Source organism: Tinamus guttatus, unplaced genomic scaffold, assembly GCF_059628265.1.
Source record: "Tinamus guttatus ecotype Peru unplaced genomic scaffold, ASM5962826v1 Tinamus_guttatus_pri_ptg000472l, whole genome shotgun sequence".
Lineage (NCBI taxonomy): Eukaryota > Metazoa > Chordata > Aves > Tinamiformes > Tinamidae > Tinamus > Tinamus guttatus.
Window position 1 is genome coordinate 1,605,251 of NW_028289006.1, and position 21,827 is coordinate 1,627,077.

General features: G+C 40.1%; 1 protein-coding gene across 4 annotated transcripts in view; it reads right to left on the reverse strand.

Moving 5' to 3' along the window:
• IFT56 (intraflagellar transport 56) overlaps positions 1–20,055 on the reverse strand; it is a 49,740-nt gene extending 29,685 nt beyond the window's left edge. For all 4 annotated transcript variants that reach the window (XR_015913834.1, XM_088532859.1, XM_088532858.1 and 1 more), the window contains exons 1-9: positions 20,001–20,055; positions 19,767–19,904; positions 19,422–19,514; positions 13,794–13,908; positions 6,284–6,333; positions 4,514–4,659; positions 2,400–2,571; positions 1,885–1,959; positions 68–170 (exon numbers count right to left, since the gene is read on the reverse strand). Coding sequence is in view for 3 of the 4 variants with exons in the window: in XM_088532859.1 (XP_088388985.1) it covers positions 68–170; positions 1,885–1,959; positions 2,400–2,571; positions 4,514–4,659; positions 6,284–6,333; positions 13,794–13,908; positions 19,422–19,514; positions 19,767–19,904; positions 20,001–20,003 (895 nt within the window). In the remaining variant the exon portion in view is untranslated. The remainder of the gene's footprint in view (positions 1–67; positions 171–1,884; positions 1,960–2,399; positions 2,572–4,513; positions 4,660–6,283; positions 6,334–13,793; positions 13,909–19,421; positions 19,515–19,766; positions 19,905–20,000) is intronic.
• Positions 20,056–21,827: the final 1,772 nt, after the last annotated feature.

The following is a 21,827-nucleotide window of genomic DNA, read 5'->3' on the forward strand; positions in this document are numbered from 1 at the left end:
CATATGAGATTAGCTGAATAGATATTATCCTTGCATCTATAGAAGGCCTAGAGGAAGATGTACTCACCTTGCCGGAGATAGTAAATCACAAGATTTAGTCTGGCCTCAGGAATAACATCAACCAGAGGAGGCAGGACCTGCAAAGCCCCTTCTCCTCCTCGGAAGACAACCTGCAGAGAAAAGCAGCTTATTGATAACAGCATAACAAAATCTCCATGTATTAACTCCATGAATTTTATCCTTAAATTCCTATACTAACAGTAAGATAAGGTCAATTGAATTGGCATTGGTGTAATTCCTGCTTTAATAGAATTTTATAAAAAACAGCAACACAATGTTATGAGGAAACCCCAGAAGGGAATGCACCCAAGGACATGTTTTCGCTGTTGTCACCAGAAAATGCAGACAAAACAGCAGATGTTCCTGGGACATCATGAGACAATATGGACAAAAACAGCAAAGACCAGTTGAAGACAAAGATAAGGACCACTGTATCTTCAAACAAACGTCTAGAGCTGAGCAGGAGGACCAAAACAGGGCCTCTGAGCCAGAATGGGGCCATAGGGAAGCAAGTTCTGCGTCGTCATCGAGTGGACATGGTGAGACGACCACCAGGGGGTCTCAAAAGACCACCAGAGACCACCAAAGGGACAGAGGGCGCATGCACGTGAGGGTGGAGTATATTATAATTAGTTCTCGGAAATAGAATGAATATGTATAATCGTTCCAAGAATTTAATGCATATGCAGATAATTTAGAAATAAAAGCTTTAGCAAACACACCTAGGATGTGCACGACAGGTGGAGCTAACCCCCGTGTACCCAGTGCTGCAATAAAGTGAATGCCTGCTTCTTAATACTAAATTGGTGTTAAGAGGTTTATTCCCAGTTTTTGGTGACAACATGACAATCTTTGTCCTGAATTATACCAACTACTTAATCCATCAGGAAAAGGTCAACGAATCTCAGTTTTTAGCAGCTCAAAGAAGTATATGGAATGAAACACAACAAAAAAAAAAGTTTGAAAAGTATTTACGTGAAAATTTGTTTGGTTTAGAATTCTAAAATGATCAGAAGTAATCAATACTTATTGATACAATACGTTCACATGATATAACATCCAGCAACATTCCTGACAACATCCAACATACTGATTCAGCTATCAACCAAAAGACCAACAATGAGAGCAAAGAATGTTAATTTAGGAAAGTCCAGTCTGAAAACAATTTTACCTATTGGGGAAAAAAAAAGTGCTAACTTGTTTTGATTGTTCTTGAATGCTGAGAGAGCAAGCAACTGTCTATCATTAAATAACAATAATCTACTATTACTAGTCATTCAGCAAAGTAATAGTAATACCATTGCAGGGAGCATTAGCAGTTAATCAACAAGTCTTTTACATCAAAACACAAACATTTTGGCTTGTAGCGGTATCTTTTCCTTATAAACTCCTTATCAAGTACATTTGGATAGAAAGCATTTTACTGAGTTGTCTTGACGCCATGGACATCTTAGATGGATTAAACAAGGCACCTCATGGTTATGCATTCTGACTTGCTCTACAGTCTCGGTATAAACCGGGCTGGGCAAAGCATCGTGCAAGGGCATTGCCACAGGATATTTAAATCATATGTCCTTGAAGATAAACCCAACATTATCATTTTCATAAAAATCTCAAATTGACAGGTAAAAAAAACGATGGAGTAGGGGGAGGATGCACTTGATAAAACATTGATTATTTATATCTGATTTCTGGAATGGGTCTCACACAGCAGCGGAGATTCAGAGGTCTCCAGTTTTCGAAATATTTCACTTCCTGTGTCATGAAGAAATGTTCTACAAATGAGTACAGTCTGTATTAAATTTAGAGAAATACATTACTCACCAGATTGTGCTTAATAAGCTCCTTGGCAAACTCAAAAGAAGATGAGGCACTATCTGTCAAGCTCTTGAGTTCTGCCTGGAAATATATACATTCAAAAAGCTTAACAAGGAAACAGAAAAGCACACAAGATAAAGGCAGGTTCATATTACTACTTAAGCTGACAGAAAGCTATTCCAACACAGATAAACTGGGTTACAGGAAGAACAGTGCCTTTCCTATTGAATATGATTTTTTGCAGTTGCATAATACATATGGACACAAGGTCAAAAGTGCATCAGGAAAACAGTCAGAGCAACATGCACACATGGGGATGGACAGGGATGCCCACACACCTCTGTTTTTAATATCAAGGAGACTATGAAATAGGGCACATTCCTAAAAGAAGGACACAATGACATTGTGAAAGGCTGTTATCAACATCAGAGATTACAACAGACAACAGACAACAAGAGAAAGAAACCTGTACGGAATTGTGAAATAAAATAACCAGAACTGAGAAGCTTTCCAAGAGATACCTCAGCAGCCTTCCCATTGTAAAGGCGGAAATGGTTACAAGCCTTAAGGTTAAGAGCAATGGTGCTGTCAGGAACTTGCTGAAGGTAAACAGCAAGCACCTCTTGTGACACATCATAGTAATCCAGCTTGTAATAGCACAGGGCCACATACACATTCAGAGCCAGGTATTCCCTGCAGGACAGAGGAAAAAGGGTTAAGAGAGCATTTAAACCCCATAGAATAGTTATAGCACAAAACGTAAAAATCAGTAACAAAGTCCTCACATGTCTATGCATCTTCTGCAAGCACATGAAAACTGGGAGTCCTGACAAATGCTTATTGGGTAACTATAGTCCTACCTTCTGTTAGATAAATTACACAGAATCACAGAATATGACCTCTAGAGATCATCTAGTCCAACCCCCCCTGCACACCCAGGGCCACCCAGAGCACGTGGCACAGGGTGGCATCCAGGTGGGTTTTGAAGATCTCCAGAGAAGGAGACTCCACAACCTCTCTGGGCAGCCTGTTCCAGGGCTCTGTCACCCTCACAGTAAAGAAGTTCTTCCTCATAAGGAGACGAAAATTCCTGTGTTTCAACTTGCACCCATTACCCCTTGTCCCGTTGCTGGCCACCACCGAGAAGAGTTCTTTACGTTCCCCCCCCAGGTATTTGTACATGTTGATCAGATCCTCTCTCAAACTTCTCTTCTCCAGGCTAAACAGGCCCAGCTCGCTTAGTCTTTTCTCATATGATAGAAGCTCCAGTCCCTCAATCACCTTTGTCGTTCTACGCTGGAACCTCTCCAGAGGCTCCACATCCCTTCTGTACTCGGGAGCCCAGAACTGCACCCAATACTCTAGATGCGGCCTCATCAGATTGTGGAGAATCAGCTACAGATGTGCTTTTTAAAATGTATTTATTTTTATTATTACTAACAGCCCTACTAGAATTTTAAAGAATTATCTACAGAACTACAGGTTTGGAAATTTGGGAAACAGTGGTAGCTTGACACTAAGAAAGGCACAGAAGAAATTCTACATTTGTCCTAACAGAATAGGATTTTCTATGCAATGTGTGAAAAAACACATTTAAAATGCACATAAAACTTCACAAATATTTTTAATGGCTATTATTAACTCCATGTCAAGTATAATTACTTCAAAAAACTTGCCATTACATGCTGTGAAGCCAGAAGAACTAGACACAGAATAAGGCAGACATTTGTGGTAACAGTAAGTAAAAGGATAATTATTATGAAGGTTAGTAATTTAGCACTGAGTGATTGCCTCTACAGGATTTGGCAGTTGAAGTATCTTCCCTGAGCATTAAGTGACATACTGGTATGCATTATGAGGGAATTTTAGCTTTCTCTGAAGAATTCATGAGGAAAAATTCTCAAAATACAACTTAGTATTGTAGAGTGGCGGTTTCTGTTTTGCCAGACTATTCTTTCACTCCTGCTCACAGGTCAGTAGCAGGGCAGAAGGGAGGTAGAGGCAGGATACTAAAAGGCAAAAATTCTATGAAAGTGTAGAAGTGGAAGGAGAGGGCAGGGCATGGAAGAAGGACACCATGACATCTTTTATTGCTTAAAATGAATATTTTCAGCTACTCAAGAGACAGTTTCCTTTCTTGCTAAATTCTGATTTTAAAAGTTGCAGAATATGCCAAAAAAGGAAACCCCAGTAACTGCACAGCAGAATAAATAGAAACAAAAAGAATCTCAGATGTAAAGGAACAGGCACCTCTCTACATAAAAACTAAAACTGAACTCTTAGAAGGCTGAAAGTGAAGGAAAAGCCAATAATCACAAGCTTTTCAGGCCAGCAAGACAAAACAAATAAACAACTTATACAATTTCAGAAAGAGTAAGTAACAAAGAAAGAAGGATCTAAGAATAGATTAGAAGAAAATAGCACTAAAAAAGCAATGGAAATTCTGCAAATATGTATTTTTCAATAATGATTTTCAATAAACAGATTTGGGGGGATGCAACTTGTCCACACTTCATCGTGAAAGGGACATAATAACTGAAAAAATCTGTATTTTCAGAAAACAAGCAATTAAATAAAATCCAAACACCAGCAATACCAGACAGACTGCAGTAAGATTTAGAGTGGAGATGCCCACCGATTATCAAGAAGGATGCGTTTATAGATGTCAATAGCTTCTTGGTAATGGGACCGCATATAGTGGATAGATGCCAAGCTAAGCTGATCTTCTGTAATGTCTTGCAGATTCTGGTGAAAGCTCATCAGTTTTTTCTCATCACTGAACTGAAACACAAAGGGTGACATTTTCAGGAGAGTTCAGTGAGAAAAACATTGCAAGTTAATTTGTTGGGTTAGTTTTGTTCCTGCTGGCAAGCAGTAGGTGATTCATATTGAAAATCTGAAAAAACTCTTTTACTTTAAAGTTAATTTGGCCAATGGAGAAAGTCAAAAATAAAAAAGGCAGACCAGTTGAAACTGGATAAATCTGAGGCTAAAACTTAAGTACACACTTTTCTTTAAGGTGTGATCTGGACTTAATTATATGTCACATACCTTGATGGATAAGCTTGAATTACATATTTCATACAGAGAATTTGGCAAGACAAGATCTGAATGTTACTATTTGAGCCAAAAGAAATTTTGATTTGCACATCAAAATCTTAATTCTCAGGGATAGCAGAAAAATGTAAGTCTTGACAAGACAACAAACTCATTCTCGTTAAGTTTCTTCAGAGCAACAACAAATACTCTTTCATCAGCCCCTTAAAATTCCAGTTTCATTAAGAAGGTTATTTTAAAAAGCATAGCACAGTGCATAATAAAGAAAGGGTGAAAGCAGGGAACAGAGTTAAATAATCATTTAATATTTGTATTACAATAGTAAAGTTGAGGCTATTCACCTAATCAGTTTACTCAAAAAAACCAGCTTCTCTTTGCTGTTTTTGCTGGTGTCAACGACAGTCAATACAAATTTTTCTTTGGCATGCAAATTCCCTCTTAGACATTTGTTCTTATCTAAAATACCTACCTGCAATTTTTTCTAAAACCCTTTTACTCCCTCCTTAACAATAACATTCCAATGCAAAGGCAAGAAAAGCTGCTAAACAGAACTCTGTATGAGAAGCTTCGTATTAGTTATATATTAGTCCGAAGACTGACTACATGAAGTAGAGACCATTCAATTTTTTTACATTGTGGACATCTCTAAGCGACATTGCCACAACAAAAGCATTTGAACATTGTTCTCTTAAATTTACAGTGATTTAAGTAAATAGCATATGACATCAAGGCAAACATTCAGGATCAATACTTTCTTTTACTCAACACACAATATCTGCAGGAACACAACACTTCTTAGGTAGACCTCAGGATGGTACAAAAACAAATTAAAAGGAAAATAGTTATGTGGATAGTGAAATGGTCTTTTAATTGCTGTTGAAATTAAAGTAAATCTCAACCTGTAAACGATATTATATCCTGGGCACTGAATAACAGGCAGGTCAGTAATAGCATATTGATCTTTTTGCTCAATTGCTAAGCATTAGATAGCTTTGAGGTAGCAAAACTTGGTATACATTAGAAGGAAAGTGAAAATAGTGGTGTCTACATTTCTGCTTCTATTCAAGTCCCAGGTTCCTTGCAATCAAATGTACCGTAAGGGTTCTGCTGTATGACTTATGTGCAATCATTGGGTAAAATTTGCTTTAGATACATGCTGAGGTCATCTATTCTGCGATCCTCTTTTCACACTTTCTCCTCCACATTTTAATAGAGGAGGGTGCTTGGGGAAAATGTTTGTTCTCCCGCCACCACAGACATTTTAATTGTTCTGCCAGGTTGCCAGCACAAACTACACCCTGCTAAAATGAAAAGAAAATAAAGTGCAAGCAATGACGAGACATCATACCTTATGTGCCAGGTGAAAGAGTAAACGGTTCTGGAGCCGACTCTTAGGTGCTGAAAGGAAAATTCAGTAAGTATAGATCCAACAAACATTTCAGTTTTAACTCCCTTTCCCAGCAGATGTACATACACACATGTTTTCTCACTAACTAGCCCAAGTTATGCTTCTTCACTACAACAGCCTGTATAGGTCACAGCCTGGGGCACGTTCTGCCCATTTCACAGTGGTTGAAAAACATTCCGGCTCCTTATCTTCATTTGCTGTCATTTCTTTTGAAAGCTCTGTGGAACATAATTTGTCATTGTCCTTTCCTTCCATGAGCTTTAAAAGTTTGATGAACTGTACTATTATTCCTCTGCAGGGTAACGCAGAGTAATTCCTTCTGGATAATTCCATGACTTTGCACAAGTGACACACAGAAAAGCATCTCTTAAAAATTAAAATGCAGCAACAATCACACCCATAATAAAGCTTCCTTCTATGATGTGCAATTGTAAAGCAAATTTCAGGTAAATTGTGTATACATTATTCTAGGAGTCTTGTCAACTTTCAGTGTCCTATTGCTTTGTCACTCAGGCACGAATTAGGGACTTAATTCTAATATTTCTTCTAACCTTAGGAACAAACACAAATGAAAGAATCCTTCACTTGGAGCAGAGAAGGTTCATATGTTCTCTCTGGAGCCACTAAGGTTCACCAAATTTCTTGCTCTAGGAAAATTAAGAATACCATTTAATACACTCTGTATGACACCATTTGTTAACTGTAGGGGTTTTACGTCACCAGAGAATGTCCTGTGCTTCACGGAGAGTGACAAAGATTCCTGCCCAGCAGTGCTATTAATTTCGTTTGTGAGCAATCTTCCAAAAAGCCGTTCCTTGTTTCCTTTATTCTCTTCGGCCTACTCAGATAATGAGCACTCTCATTCTTGCTCAGACCAACAGCTGGCAACCTGTGTGCCACAGAAAGAATTTATATGGAATCTTTACAAAAAAGCAGTATTTGCTGTGTCTGTGAGGCCACAAAAGTGCAGAGTTAGCAAAGCAATGGCCTGTATCACAAGGCTGTAATTCTTCTGACATCCTAAACCATGAAAGAGGCTGAAGCCACTAAAAACTTTTTTTTCCCCAAAGATGGAATTTTCTAGTAAAAATTTGTATTTTTGCAAAAGCAATTAGGGGAGACATTTGCAGAGCTCTTGCTCTTTCGCGTATAATGAAGGTACTTTGAGACTCTGTGAACAATGCCAAAAACTAGGCCATTCTTGCCAGGTTGGCAGTACAAAGCTATCTATCTACTTCTGCTAGGCCCAGCAATTACTTCTTTCCTCTCTCCGTTCTTAATCTGTGTTATTTAAACATGTCCCTCCTCACCAACTACTCTAGAAAAAGGGGACAGTGAATCATCTCTTTAAAGAACTGCCAGGAAAAGGGAAGTCCCAAGAAGAAAAGGCAGTAAGAGAGAGTTCTCACAAAATCAAAATACCTTGCAAGATATTGCTAGCCAAGGGTCAAATTTAAAGAAACATTCTTCAACACAGAATGCTTTGGGGAATTCTCATTAGGCTAATTATTAAAGATAGTTTATTAGTATTAAACAAATAAAGGTTTACTAATCTAGTTAGGATCTGTAAGGATCATTAGTCACCAGTAATAAACAAGCTAATATATTCTATAAATTATTTCATTCACTGAGTTTAAAAGTTACAGAGTGCATTAATTTAAAAGCAATTTCTTAACAACGTTGTCAGCAATGCTGAGCATTTACTGTATCAAATCCTAAAACGGTTGCACATGCACCCCGTATGTGCGTTTGTGCAAGGCAAGCTGACCACAACTCCCCTTCACAATTCAAAATAACCAGCCATCAAAGGCTGCAAAAATACAAGCAGGACAGACTGTGGGATTTACACTAAATTAACATATGTATAACCATAGTAGAGTGAGCAAATAGACCAGTGTAGGTTTTAGCATGAGTGTAAGTGGTTTGCAGGGAATAATCCCTCAAGAATCTAAAATGACTTGTTTGTTTTGCTGATCAACCAAAGACTATAGCGCTGCCCTCTTAAACCTGGCATCTGATCCAACATCTGAATTATTAGTTTACTTCTTGGCAAGAACCAGTGCTAGTCCATGTTATCCTATACTTAAGGAAAGCAAAAGATGAAATTTGAGTTCTGATGTAGTAAGTGTTGGATATGTGGAGAAGGAAAAAATAATCCTGCTGCATAACAGATTACATCATACAATCCACGTTGATGTTCTTTAAAATGAGACACTTTTATTTAATGCCAGCCAGGGAAGTAGAGGGCAATAACCAAAAAAGGCAATCTTGTTGATATAATAAAGCAGAGTCATGGAAACATTCAGCATCTCTTCTCCCAGTGCCAAATGTATTTTTGGAGGAAGACAAGGAAACATATGAACCAAATTAGATTAATGTCCAGGACAAATTAGGTTACAATTATTGGATAAAGCTGATGTCAATCACTAGAGAAGGAAGTCATACAATTGCCTCCTCATTAGAGAATGACTCTTTTGAAGTACACCAAGATTATTCTTTTATGACTCTGCTGCTAGCAAACTTCATTCTCACTGATCTAACTGCTGATGCCATAAGGAAGCACAATCCCATTCCTGCTTTTTCAGGAATATTACTTTTTTTTTTCCTTTTTTTTTTTTTTAAAAAAAAACACTCTTAAGTTATCTAGAGTTTGTAATAAACATAAAGACAATGTGGCACTGCAATAAGTTGGGTTCTGCTCCAGTGATTAGTATTGGCCTTGGGCTGAACATGTCTCCGAGGTACCTGGGCAGGGTATGTGCATCTCTGGCTAAGAAACACACTGATATTCCTATGATAGAACTGTTGTCATGACCAGTACTCATGTTCCAGACACTGAAGTCATTACAGTTGAAACTGATCTTAAAAGCCTTTTCCTGTGTATTTTTATGTGCTGACTCTAAATGGATAGCTACTCAAGGAAGTATTTGTTAAAATATAATAAGGGGATACAATAAAAGAGTGAAGACACTTATTTTTACTATATTTTAAACAAAAAGTTTTTAGTTGAAGAAGCAGCAGCTCATGATCTTGGTGGGTTCTGGGTTGCTGCCACAGGCAGTAAGATGATAAAATAGGGACAGAGGCATCCTGGCATTTATAGCCTCTCACAAGCCTACAAGGCAATGCAGGTCAGGTGTCCAGCACTGATAAATCCCATCTAGCAAACGTAAGGCACACATGGTCCTAAAGCAGCTCCTGGAGACACCACAGCCAAGTAGGAGCAGAGGAAACTCCTGCCCCTGGGCCACAGTGTCCTACCCACCTAAACAGCAGAGCCACAGCCACAGCAGTGAAATGAAAAGCATGGGAAAAATGCATGAAAAAAGACACGGTCCAACAGGGAGGTTCACACTTGCAGACTGTTCAAAATTTTCTCATACGAAGTTTACTGAGGAAATTAACTGAAATTTTCCCTCTCTCAAAATACTTCTGGTCTCTCTCAAAATTAAAAATCAGTTCAACTATTTCCAGTTACTTGGAACATACACAAATTTCATTAGTCATGCCTGAGCAGAGTAACTTGAAGATGACTGAAACAAAAACTGTCAATTATTCCTGTTTTGTAGTTTCCACTGGGTCTCAAAAAGAAAAAAAAAAAGAAAAAAAGAAAAAAAAAGGTTAGCAAGGTTAGCAGGTTTTAAAGTTTACATATGTGTAAATGTGTAAATTGATATTTTCACTTTTAAAGTTCTACATATCAAACACTGCTATTCCAAAACCAACTAGAAATGCAGGATAATGAACTGCTTTTCTCAAGAATTATGATAAAGGAAGGAAGAAGATAATTTTGCATATAGGTGAGCATGCAAAAAAAGCAGCAAATCTTCCATGCCCTATCATAACTGCGCATTTTCACTGCTGACAATTACCTGACACGTAGCAAACACTAGTGCAGGCATAAGCGAAACTAGTTTGGAAAATGCCATTGTTCTTACTAATTCATCTCTGTTCTGCTTTTGTGCAATCTCTCTTCTTCCAGGGTAGACAGTTAATGAGAAATATCTCTCTTCAGTTAAACCACATTCTGAGCTGACACACACAGTGTTGTGAAAAAAGCAGAGTAATTATAAAAAAACCCTCTCTTGCCTGGTTCAGCTCCACAGTCCTGTCAGTGCATGAATCTTAAATTTAATTGTAAAACTTGATATTTATCCTGAAAAAATGTTTTTTGAAACAGATTTAACTGCAGTCCTGCTTACACTTATCCTATTTGTTGGCAAATACTTTGTGGTTTGAAAGACACTACTGGTTCTTGTTTCCTTCTTAACGCAGTGCTAGCCAGTGGCTTCTGAGAGCACTAGGTTTAAACACTAGCATTAGTCGCCAGGACCTCTATGCAAATGTCGTAGATTGAGTTTCTGGTCCTTGCCCTTTGTTTCTTGAAGACACAGGAATTGTGAATGCAACACGAGGCCTTTTTTTGTTTGTTTGTTTGTTTTTAAAAAAAGGCTTAGTTTATTCTTTATTAAGCCATGATTAAGATTCTCAGTCTCATTCTCCCAAGGCTAGATGGGCTAGCACGTATTATACAAATTTTACATACAAATTTTATGTCAGTCCATGTATGAGAGCGTGAATGCAAAAAGAATAAACAAAGCATCACGTGGCAGCTGTGCTGTGGGATGACTATGAAACAACAGTAGCTGACTTGAAAGTAACTCTACCTTCATCTTATGTTCACAAACATTAATAACTACAATATAAGGGCACAGCAGGGAATAAGCTGAAGTCAGTAATGTCTGAAAGGAATTTGGAAGAAAGCCTACAGGAAATAAAGCACAAGTGAACAACCTTCAACGAAAGACTTGTCTCTACCATCTTTTAGCTCCTCTTCTTAGGATATATTTACAACAATTCTGGTAAGTGTAATTTTGGTGTACAGATTTATTCTTTCCCAAGAGTATGTACTGTTAAGTTTCAACTAAGCAATGACAAACTAGGAGAACTTCACGTCTACTACAAAACAAACAAAAATATAAATCATTGCTCCAGAAGAGAATACAGATCTTGAATGAAATATAGTAATTATTTCATGGCCTTTAACTTGTTTCCTAATTTTTAAATATCCTTCATATTTTTCTTCAATTAGTAATAAAATGTTCTTAAGCAACAGCAATAGTATATTACAAGAAAGACCTTTTATTTGATTCTGGGATATTTAAATTTTGTGTGGAAAAGCAATTCCATAAAGTTAGCTGACATTTTATTTCCTTTCATACAGAGAAAGCACACTATAAATTTAGAATTATAGGTCTAAACAAATTACTTTTCCCTCATTTGTGTTAGCACTGTACTACTTTCCTGGTCTTACTCTGACAGCTGCAACAATAATCAATAAATATCAAAGAGAATATAAGAGTTCAGGCAGAATAATCCTAAAATAGCAATCATAAGCAGCCCAACAGCAGCTATATTTATCTTTTTTTTTTTTTTTTTAGCAGTTTTCAAGGTAGCACTGGATAAATGGTGTTCTTATGGTGACTTCACCTATTGGGTTTACTATTCAAATAACCATGTTATTTCACCAGTGTCTTTGCAATGCCATGGAAGAAATTATAAGATGCAATGGCCTCAGATGTTAATAATATGTTAAGAATATATTAAGGATGCAACACTGAAATGTTAAAAAACCTATATTAGGATATCTCTCGACTGAAAATAAAATGGTTCAACCTCAATTTAGACAAGACTAAAGTGATATGAGTGGGAAGGGGAATATGTAATACTTGTCCATTCTTCACTGAAGTCTCCAAAGTGTTGTAAAGCTTCAGTGGTGCCTGCCCTGTCTCCACTATGTGGTGGTAGGAAATATCAGTACGTGCAGTACTCACAAGAGCACTGCAGAAAGGTTTAGCAGCTTACTATAAAAACTGGCACACCGTTCTGCTTAAACACTTAAATAAAATCAGGACACCACAAATGTGAGCACTCAGCTACTCCCTGTTTCTATCCCTTGCTCCCCATCTCCTGCACTGTTTTTCTAATATTGAGCCCAAGCACCACTAATCTCTCCCCTACCCTGCCACTTGTCAGGCTACTACAAACTAATCTGAGATGGCAGGGAAAAATCAACCTTCTCCCAGTTCACAGCTAATAAAGATGCATGCCCAACTGTGAATCTGTCATCTCTAGAATGGATTACTGTAATTCAGGCCATCTGAAGCTGATGCCAATAAGCAGGCACCAACTGCTACACGATACAGTCACTCGCTTCCTCCACAGCATAGGTCACAGAGACACCTCACGTTTTATTGCCAATTATTTTTAGACCTCACTTCAAATCCTAGATAGCAATCTCCAAGCTCAAACATCTTGCTCTAAAGACACGAATATTAGAAATGTACACATCTCTCAAACAAGATGGATAAAAAAGCTTCATGTCTAATTTTTGGAAAGAAAACATTTTGAGTTCGGGCAATCAAGCTCAGAATGAACTTTCAGAGCATTTTAAAAAGATTCCAGGCCATAATAATGTCTAAGAAAACCAAACTAAACCAACCAACCAAAAAAAAACTACTCCAAAACCATCCTCTTTGAAGAAGCTCCTCTACATATTAGCAGAGGACTACACAAGTTTTTACTTCCTACCCTATACCCAAGACAACTACAAAACTAAAGTAACAGAAAGAGAAAACGCACATTTCAAGAAAAGTTTTATCCTAAAAAGGCAAGAGTCATAGTTGACTAAGAACTAACTAACTGTTGACTAAGAACTAACTAACTGTTACTAATTTTACTTAGAAATCACTGAGATACTATAGTGATGGGATAGTGATAGAAATGACTGAGATAAATGGAAAGTAATAGATAACAACACTAAGAAGTACAACCATTACTAGGCAGTAAAAACTGCCTTAGAATCTAATTTCCATTCCTCTTCTCTTAAATGATCCCATGCATCTTCACATTAAAGTAGAACATAAGGATGCAATAAGGATGTGACCTCAGTGAACTCCATGCCTTGAAAAATTAGATGTCTAATATCTGTCTTATAAAGCACCAAGACCACCTATCAAGTCACTCAAACGAAGTAAATGGAGTTCTTGTCCACAGGGAGAATGCTAAACTCCCTCATATGTTTTTTTTTTTCCTGATAATTTCGCTATCCTAATTACGATCATCTGCACTGGCTCAGAGACATGGAATTACAGAGACATTGAAAAGAGCAGTGAACTTTTGCTGGTGGTCAGCATATGGTCGGTTTTATATTTAGAATTTAGTAACAGAATTTAATTTCCAGATGCCTCTTTCAGTTCCAACTGCTCCACCTGCCCAAGACTTTTTTTAGCAGGCAAACAACATCACAGCTCTCCTGTTAAATGAAAAAGGCATTTGATCAAAAGTGTACTTCATTCATCTCCAAACTATTAAACCTTTCTCTGGAAATCACTTTAAGCGTTCAAATCAACAAGCCATCCTTCATATCAATCCAAGTCATGCATCTCACCTTTCAAGGCTGCTTGTTCAGCTTGTGTATACATCCCTAGGAAAAAGTAGGTACAGGCAAGGTTCACCCAAACATCAGGATTGCAAGATGGCTTCTTGGTCAAAGCCTCATATTCCTGTAACAGAAGAGAGTTTTGATTTTTTAACCTATAAGGGCACAGACATATATTAAATACCATTCTTTCTTTCATCACTTTACAGCTTATTATTAAATTATTCAGGTCATCCAACTATCCTCAAGATAATCTTGTAGTTCTTACAACTGAATTGTTATATTTTGGCAAAAAATACACACTAGGGGCTCTTTTCTGATTAAAGCAATAGAACAGACAACACAGACAAACAGCACTATAAATCTCTACCATAGCTGCATGTATACTGCTTGGGAATTGTTATCTGGGTAATGCAACTGAATTGTAACAGTCTTAAAGCTAGCAACCAACCCTCAGTCTTTTTGGATGCTCCAATTCTGCTCCAATCAAAGTCTGGGAGCCCTAAATGCTAGGCAAGTCGCTATGTGGATACTTAGTACAGCAGCTGTTAAACAATCTGTAGGTAGTGGTTTAGTATAGATTAAAATATAGAAATGCTAGAAGTCTGTATTGGTCAGATTAAAGATTTTCTAATCAATAAAAATATAGTTATGGATAAAAATATAATTATAGCAAATAATAAATTGTGCTTAACATCACCACTTCCCATACTACTTCCCATTTTAAGATTTATAGCATGGTTATAGAATGCCCCTGGATGCTTTATTATGATTTTTTTTAAACACATCCACATTCATTATATAACCTTTAACATTGTCCTGTAAACTGTTCCTGTTCACTTCCTGTTATTTGTGAAAAAGTAAAAGCCTGAGCAGGTCAAAATTTCAATTTATTTTGAAATGAAATAAAAACCTTTGCAGATATTGACCAGTGATACTCCTAAAGATAAATATCTTTGTTCTTTATAAAAATAGAGTACTAAAAACAGAGCTAGGGAGATCCCTCAATTCCATTTTTCTCTCTGCCAGGTATCGTTAAAATTGTTATGAAGGACCATGTCTGTGAAAGTGCCTCCTGCTGGTGTCCCTGCTCCCCATCCAGCCATGTCCAACAAGTAACCTAAGGCAAACATGCTGGGTCATGCCACGCTGGCACTTCTCAACCATAATAAACTTCTCACCCCTCACAACACACACTGCCAACTCCATCTCTTCTTTCAAACATATGAATTGGGATTTCCCTCTCCCCTGTGGGAGTCTGCTAAATTGTGATCTTAAGGTGGAAATCTTCCTCTCTTTGCGGGGAAAGGCACAGATATGTGGTGCTACAGCCATGCCCAAAGAGCAGTGAATGCCCACAACAGACATGCTGGTGACAAAGTTTATGGCTTGCAAGCATATTTTTTTTGTGTTGCCAAGTGAAAGTAAACAGCACTCCCAAACAGAGAAGTTCTTCGTAAAATGTGTCCTTGAAAGCTGATCCAGCCTCACTAACCCGTCAGAAGCTAACTGTCCTTTGAGAAGACTTTAAAAAAGAAAAGAAAACAAAAACAAAAACCTACAACCTTCTAAGAAAATGTGTACATATAGACAACTGTTCCTACTGAGGCCAGTTCAGTCTTGACACAGGCCTGTCACAGAGCTCTGAGAGACAAGCCATTATTGTTTATCAGGACCATCTGGAATATTTCAGAAATCCATTCAGATTAAATGCACCCAGAGGTCTCTTTGGGTCATGGCTTCAGACAGATTAATTAGAAAAGACAAAGTGCATAAACACAAGTCATGTTCTGGCTTGGCCGTTGAAAGCAAGTCAGAGACATTGATGTAGCAGTACCAGTGTGAATCTGTGGAAACACAGTAAACAAAAAACGGCAATCATTAGCATCCCTAGCTTGTAACTCTGGGCAGTTTGCCCAGACTATGCTGTTGCCCACTTACTCACTGAAGGACATTCAACATTACTGTCCCTCAAGTAATACTTCACAGGAGAGCTTTGCTCTCTCGTCTCCAAAAGTCTCCAATGGCCTTCCCAAGAGTGAACTTCTGGCATACGTTTGCCAACCAGATGCACGCCAGTTTCTTCCTATTTCACCCTTCGCTGTCTGTCACCCTAATACAACACAGAGGCACATACACCTTTCCGTAAACCTGTGCCATCAGGTTGACTGCCTAGGAGTACAGATATCTCCCGACAACGTGGAGGCACTGAACAGAACCCCTCTAGCCTCAGTAATTCTCTAGATTCTCCAAGCACACACATATAGGCCCTGAAAAACTAAGAAGTAGGCCAATTTGTGAGGTTACCCCACAGGTACAGAAATGTTCATTGTACCCTGTCTTTTACATTCTTCAGCTAGATCCATTATTTACTTGCTACTTCAGCTACCAGGAACTTGAGCAGTCCTGAATGCTCATAGTTCTACTAGAAGCACTGGAGCAAGATATTCCTCATGGATGAGCCATTACTTCACACTTCACTATTTGACCAAAGCCATGCAGAGCCAAACTGTGGTAGGCATGAGGTCTTGTCTGGTAAAGAAGTGGAACTGCTCCCAAATCTTTGCTAATTAGCAGATCACAAAGACTGTCTGAAGCCCTAGCTGTGGTTTACAAAAATTTGGAAGAAACAACACATTAAAGGCTCTGGCCAAGATGTCACGTCACGCTCTGCTCTCCTATGTGCAGTTGATGATTTGTCTATGCAGGAAGACTTTTAAGCATCACCATATGTGGAAGCTGTACCATGCTAGCATCTCATCTGCTGAAGCCAAATCTGTGTGCGCAGAGCATCACTGTGAAATCTGTTCCTAGTAAGGTGCCTCTCCTTGCCACTTAAGCTGCCAGTATCTCAATTATGTCTTATAAACCCCATGTTCTTAGGTCCCGATTGCCTCATCTTACAAGATAAGGCACTCCAGAAGAAACTCCGACAACTTACGAGCTCATGCTGGTCCTTTGATGACTTATTTCCTTGAACTGTTTACGATCAGTGCTATGAACCAGTAGAAATAGCAGCCTTTTTTGGCAGGGTGGGGGAGGAGGAGTGTGGCAGGGGGGAAGAGGGGAATACCTTTCTGAGAAAGGCATCTGCCTACCAAGAAGGGAGAAGTGTGATCCTGGTCAAACCGACTGTAGAGCTCTCTCAAACCTTACCGGTTCGTATGCCTCTGACAACAGAATCGCACATGTCTATATGCCAAATATTTTGTTATCATTCTCAACATATTCTTGGTGGTAGAGGTCTGTATCTTTCATTCTTTTCCATTTTTTACAGTAAATAATGTCCTCCTCAGCCCAACTTCTAGGCCTACCCAAAAGCTGTCATGCAACCAGCCTACTAGGCTCATTGTGATGGCCCCATTAAAGATAAAAGGATTACTGAGCAGCAGAATTTCTGTGGAATCCCAACAGGTACGAGTTTGTCTCAGACCAGGAATGTATAGCAGACTAAGTGCTTTCCCTTGCAGGCACTGATGATTATGAATGATTTAGACTGCAGGCAATATTACTGTAGAGAACTCCACACAAGTTTCTACTTGTGGTTTTTGATTTACAGAGCTCTTGGCATACCCCAAAGAGTGCTACAAAGTCGAGAGAGCAGAGATAATCAAGGAATTTGTCCCTGACAGTGCCAAGCAGGTCCCTGTAGCACAGTAGGGGAGACACAGCATTATACTTCAACCTTGAAGTTGACAGCTAGATACATAAATATACAGCTGAAAGGGAATTAATTCAGTGTCCAGAGTCCAGGCACTATCCTTTGATTACTAGAAAGCAGGAAAATAAAAGCACAGTATGTTGTGTCCCTGAAGGAAGTAAGTCAAGATGGACAGAGTCATTTCTTACATCACCAAAGTAGTAAGATATCACAACTTATCACTGTGCCAAAATTAATACGAAATGTGAAAATACAAGCCCTGTGATCCTGCAAAAAAATAAACAAACAAGCAAAGCTCACCAATCAATCTCCCGAAATACAAAAATCCGTTAATATCCCTATTAGCGCAGAAAGACTGAAAGGCTGTGCAGAGTAGTTTCTGAAGTCTGAATCAAGAGCATCACCTAGTGGTGAAGCTAATAATACAGACCAATTCTGATCTCTACAAAAACAATGTGTTTATTCTTTCACTGCATACAAAAATCAACTAAATGTGAATATTAAGTTATGGCTATATTATATACTTTTCAGATACTATCAGTTTGATTAATCCTATTGCCAGCAGATGTTTTCTGTACAATTTTCTACAGCGAAAGGGAAGTGGAACATCTTTGAAAACCTACTTGGAAGTTTTAGTATTTAATTTGAATAAACTCAATTTCAGCCTCACCTTTGGACTTTGTGCATGTAACTGTGCAACACTATAGGTAAACACTTTAAATTTCTAGAGAAATAGATTATGAAACAATTATGCCATTTCCCTCTAAGATAAAATTAAGTGTTTACCTATAGTGTATAGAGATTTAGAAATTTAGAGATTTAGGTTTATTTTCTTTTTCATTAATCCTTCAAATTATGACCCATTTTAAATATTCCTCCTAGTGAATGCAAGTTAAAAGGCTGTGGAATGCTCAGAGCCCACCTATACTTCACAGTGGATTGTGATGAAGGCCTTCCCTAGCTGACACACTGAAACCAGTAGGCTTAATTGATACAGTTCAGCATTGTACAGACCCACCAACTTGTATCTGCAGAAATAGAGCAGTGAGACAAACGTTACTCAAACGGACCATTTTCTTTCCAGATCTTCTCCAGCATATGCTCGCTCCGCTTCTGCGATATATCCATATCACGCCCTACAATACTCCCTCTTCTTGTGTGAAAAACTGATTTTAGCCTAGATATTTTATACTGAGCATGAGTGTAGACTCAGAAGTATACAGCAAGCAGGCCAACACAAATTTGTTAGGTTTCTACAGAGAAATATACAACCAAAAAGAGAGATTACTCCAGTAACTCTGGCAACAAATTCATTGACAGCAAACTGGCAGGCAACAAATTTATGTCTCAGCAGAGACATAAATGAACATAACAGAGAAGGAATGGCACAGGGACTCGTGCACAAAAGAGGTACAGCAGCACTACATGATGTAAATATTTATGATTTACATATATTTGAGTAACCAATATTTATTTTTGTGATTTATCTTTTTTTCAGAGAATAACAGAGTTTTATTCCATTTTACCTAATATAAGAAAATACACAGAATAACAACAGAGTATATTAGATGGCCAGAAATATCAGCCTGGGAAGTAAGAATGGAAAACAAGCTGTCGGCATATTACTGAGCTACATGATGAAGTTGAATCTAAAAGTAAACCTAAAAACTGGAACTGTGCAAATTTACCTGCAGAAAGGGAATGGAAACTTTAGAACATGGGCTATGACATTAGAAAGGGCAAACCATGCTACTGAGTAAATATTAAATCATATAGTAGAGAAGATTAGAAGAAAAAAATGCCTGTTCTTATGAGACTGCTTCCTTTTTGATCCAAATGGCTTTATGCACTATGTGTGATTTTACTTTATACTTTAACAGCCTGGCGGAATTGGCCTCCATCAGAGGGCACTTGCTGCCCGCTGCCGCGGCTTCAGGGCACGGCACTGTCACAGCATCGCCCCCGCCTCGCCTCACCTCCAGCGCTCTCTTGTAGTCCCCCAGGTGGAAGGCGGAGTATCCGATCCACAAGTCGCCGTCCTCCTCCTGCTCTCCCACTTGCCGTTTGAACTGCCGAGGGACAACAGCGCCTGAGAGCCCGGCACCCTGCGGCGCGTTTCGCGGGCAGCACCGCGGATGTCCCGTGGGCAGGGGCTGCCGCGGGGCCGGCTTCTCTCGCCGCTGACCCGAGGAGAGCGGCGGGCACCTCTCGCATGCCGGGAGGCGCCGTCCCGGGCGAGCGGCGCCGCGGTTAAAGCGGGAGCAACGGGCGCCACGGCCTCACGCCGCCGCTGCTGCTCTCGCCCCCGCCGCGGCCGTTACCTCCAGCAAGGCGATGGCGCCGGTGAAGTCCCGCAGAGCCAGGAGCTCCTCCAACTGCGGCACCTTCTTCCCTTTCTTTTTCCGCCGGTCTCCCGACGGCGGGGCGCCCCCCACGGCCGGCTTGGCCCGCGAGAGCATCTGGGCAGAGAGCAGAGCGGGGCCCCGCCGGGTGAGAGCGGGGCCCCGCCGGAGGCCGCCCCGCGCCCCCTCGCCGCCCGCCCCGCCGCCTCTCACCATCCTGCCGCCAGGCCCGCGCTCCCCGCTCCGCCAACCGCCACGTTGCCCTGGTAACGGCTCAAGGCGGAGGCGCGGCGGCGAAAAAGCGCCGGCTGGGGCCGGCTGCCGCCCTCCGCGGTTCCCGCCCTCCGCGGTTCCGCCCGCGCCGCGGCCCGCGAGGGCTGCCCCGCGGCGGCGCCCGGGAAGGCGCCGGGGCAGAGAAGGGAGGGGAAAGACCTGGGGCACCAGGGTTGGTAGCGCTGTGCGGGTACATGTCGCATCCTGTGATGGGTACACTTAATCTCGTTAAAATTCAATGCCCCCAATTTAATAGCAGCAAGCCTGCAAAGCAGTCTTAGAGGAAGCAGGAATTTGTGCTAAGGAAACAAGGAGCGATCAGAATGATGAGGTATACTTCATGGTTTACTCACGCCTATGTGGCCACTTTTCCTACTGATGTGCCTTGCTTGTGAAAGGAAGAGTAGAAAAAGAGACCTGAGAACACCAAGGGATTTCCGGGATGAAAAATGAGAGTGTAGTGACATACTACATCAAACAGAGCAGTTTCCAGTGTTAGGAGCTGCCGAGTAGCAAGGTGGACCATGTGTTCCCAGTAGTTGCATACACATATATACACACAAATGTACACACATTCACACCATACATATGTGCATTTATACACGGCTGGCCAGATCAACAGAGTACTAACATAAACACACTCATCCTGTTCCCTTCTCTGGTTGATCCGAGTAAAAATCTGTTGGTAGAAAATACATATGCATGTCTACAATATGGATCCTGCCAGAAGCTGGCCTTAGACAAGTAGTCTAACCAGAGGCTGGTCCTAGATCCCAAGTCTTCCCAGTTGCCGGCACATGGACCAGAGCTCTGGAGACCTGCAGCCCCACTACAGTTGCTGGTCCTCAGACCTCCGTAAACACACATCCACACAGAAGAGAGTCTTCTCACCCAGGAAAAATAGTTAGAAATGGACTTTAATTCGGACAGATTGTGGCCATCAAGTGCAAAGCATGGACAGACAAGCATACTGGCCAGCAACCTGTTTAAATGTGATCAGCCCTTTTTATCCCCCACCCCTTTATTTTCTTACACTGATTTCTCCCCCAGTCACCTTTATCCTTTCCTTCCATGATCTTTGATCCTTACCCCAGACATCTTGTTTTGTACAATGCCCGATTGTTCTTCTCCCATATCACATATTCAGGCCCTATACCCCAGACAGCAACCACCTTTCAGTCTGGAAGGTGATCTAGAGAGCATCTCCAATTGACTCATCCTGGGTTTCACGCCAGGAGAGTGGGCTCACTGCTGTCCTGTTGCTGTTCCAGGAGCCAGATCAGGGTTGTTTCTCTGGGTTCCCTTGTGTTTATGGAGATGAGCCTTTAATCACTTAACCCTATGCTCACTATTCCCTAAAGGTGTTCAAGAAGCAGGTGTCTCTTGCTCCGTGGTGCTTTTAGATACGAGCAGATGAGGAAACAGAAATAGGCTCTGTCATTGCTAGAATTACTGCACATCTGGCCAGCTTCTCCAGAGCCAGCAGGACTTTGACCAGGAAGTCCCATGCTGGGACCTTATGTAGGAAATAGGAGACCAGAGCAGACAGAGCTTTGGCCTGATCTAGCAAGACTGTGTGTTCCCAAAAGGAGCACAGATTTGCTGATTTGTTCATGCTCACTTGTTACAATGCCACATAGCTGACAGATAATGAAAATGCACAAATGTTTAATACTTTTTTGGAATAAACATAGCCATTCCATCTATATTTCTATTATTAGTGGAACATGGAGAGCATAATAAAAAGTGATAGGTATACAGGTTGTG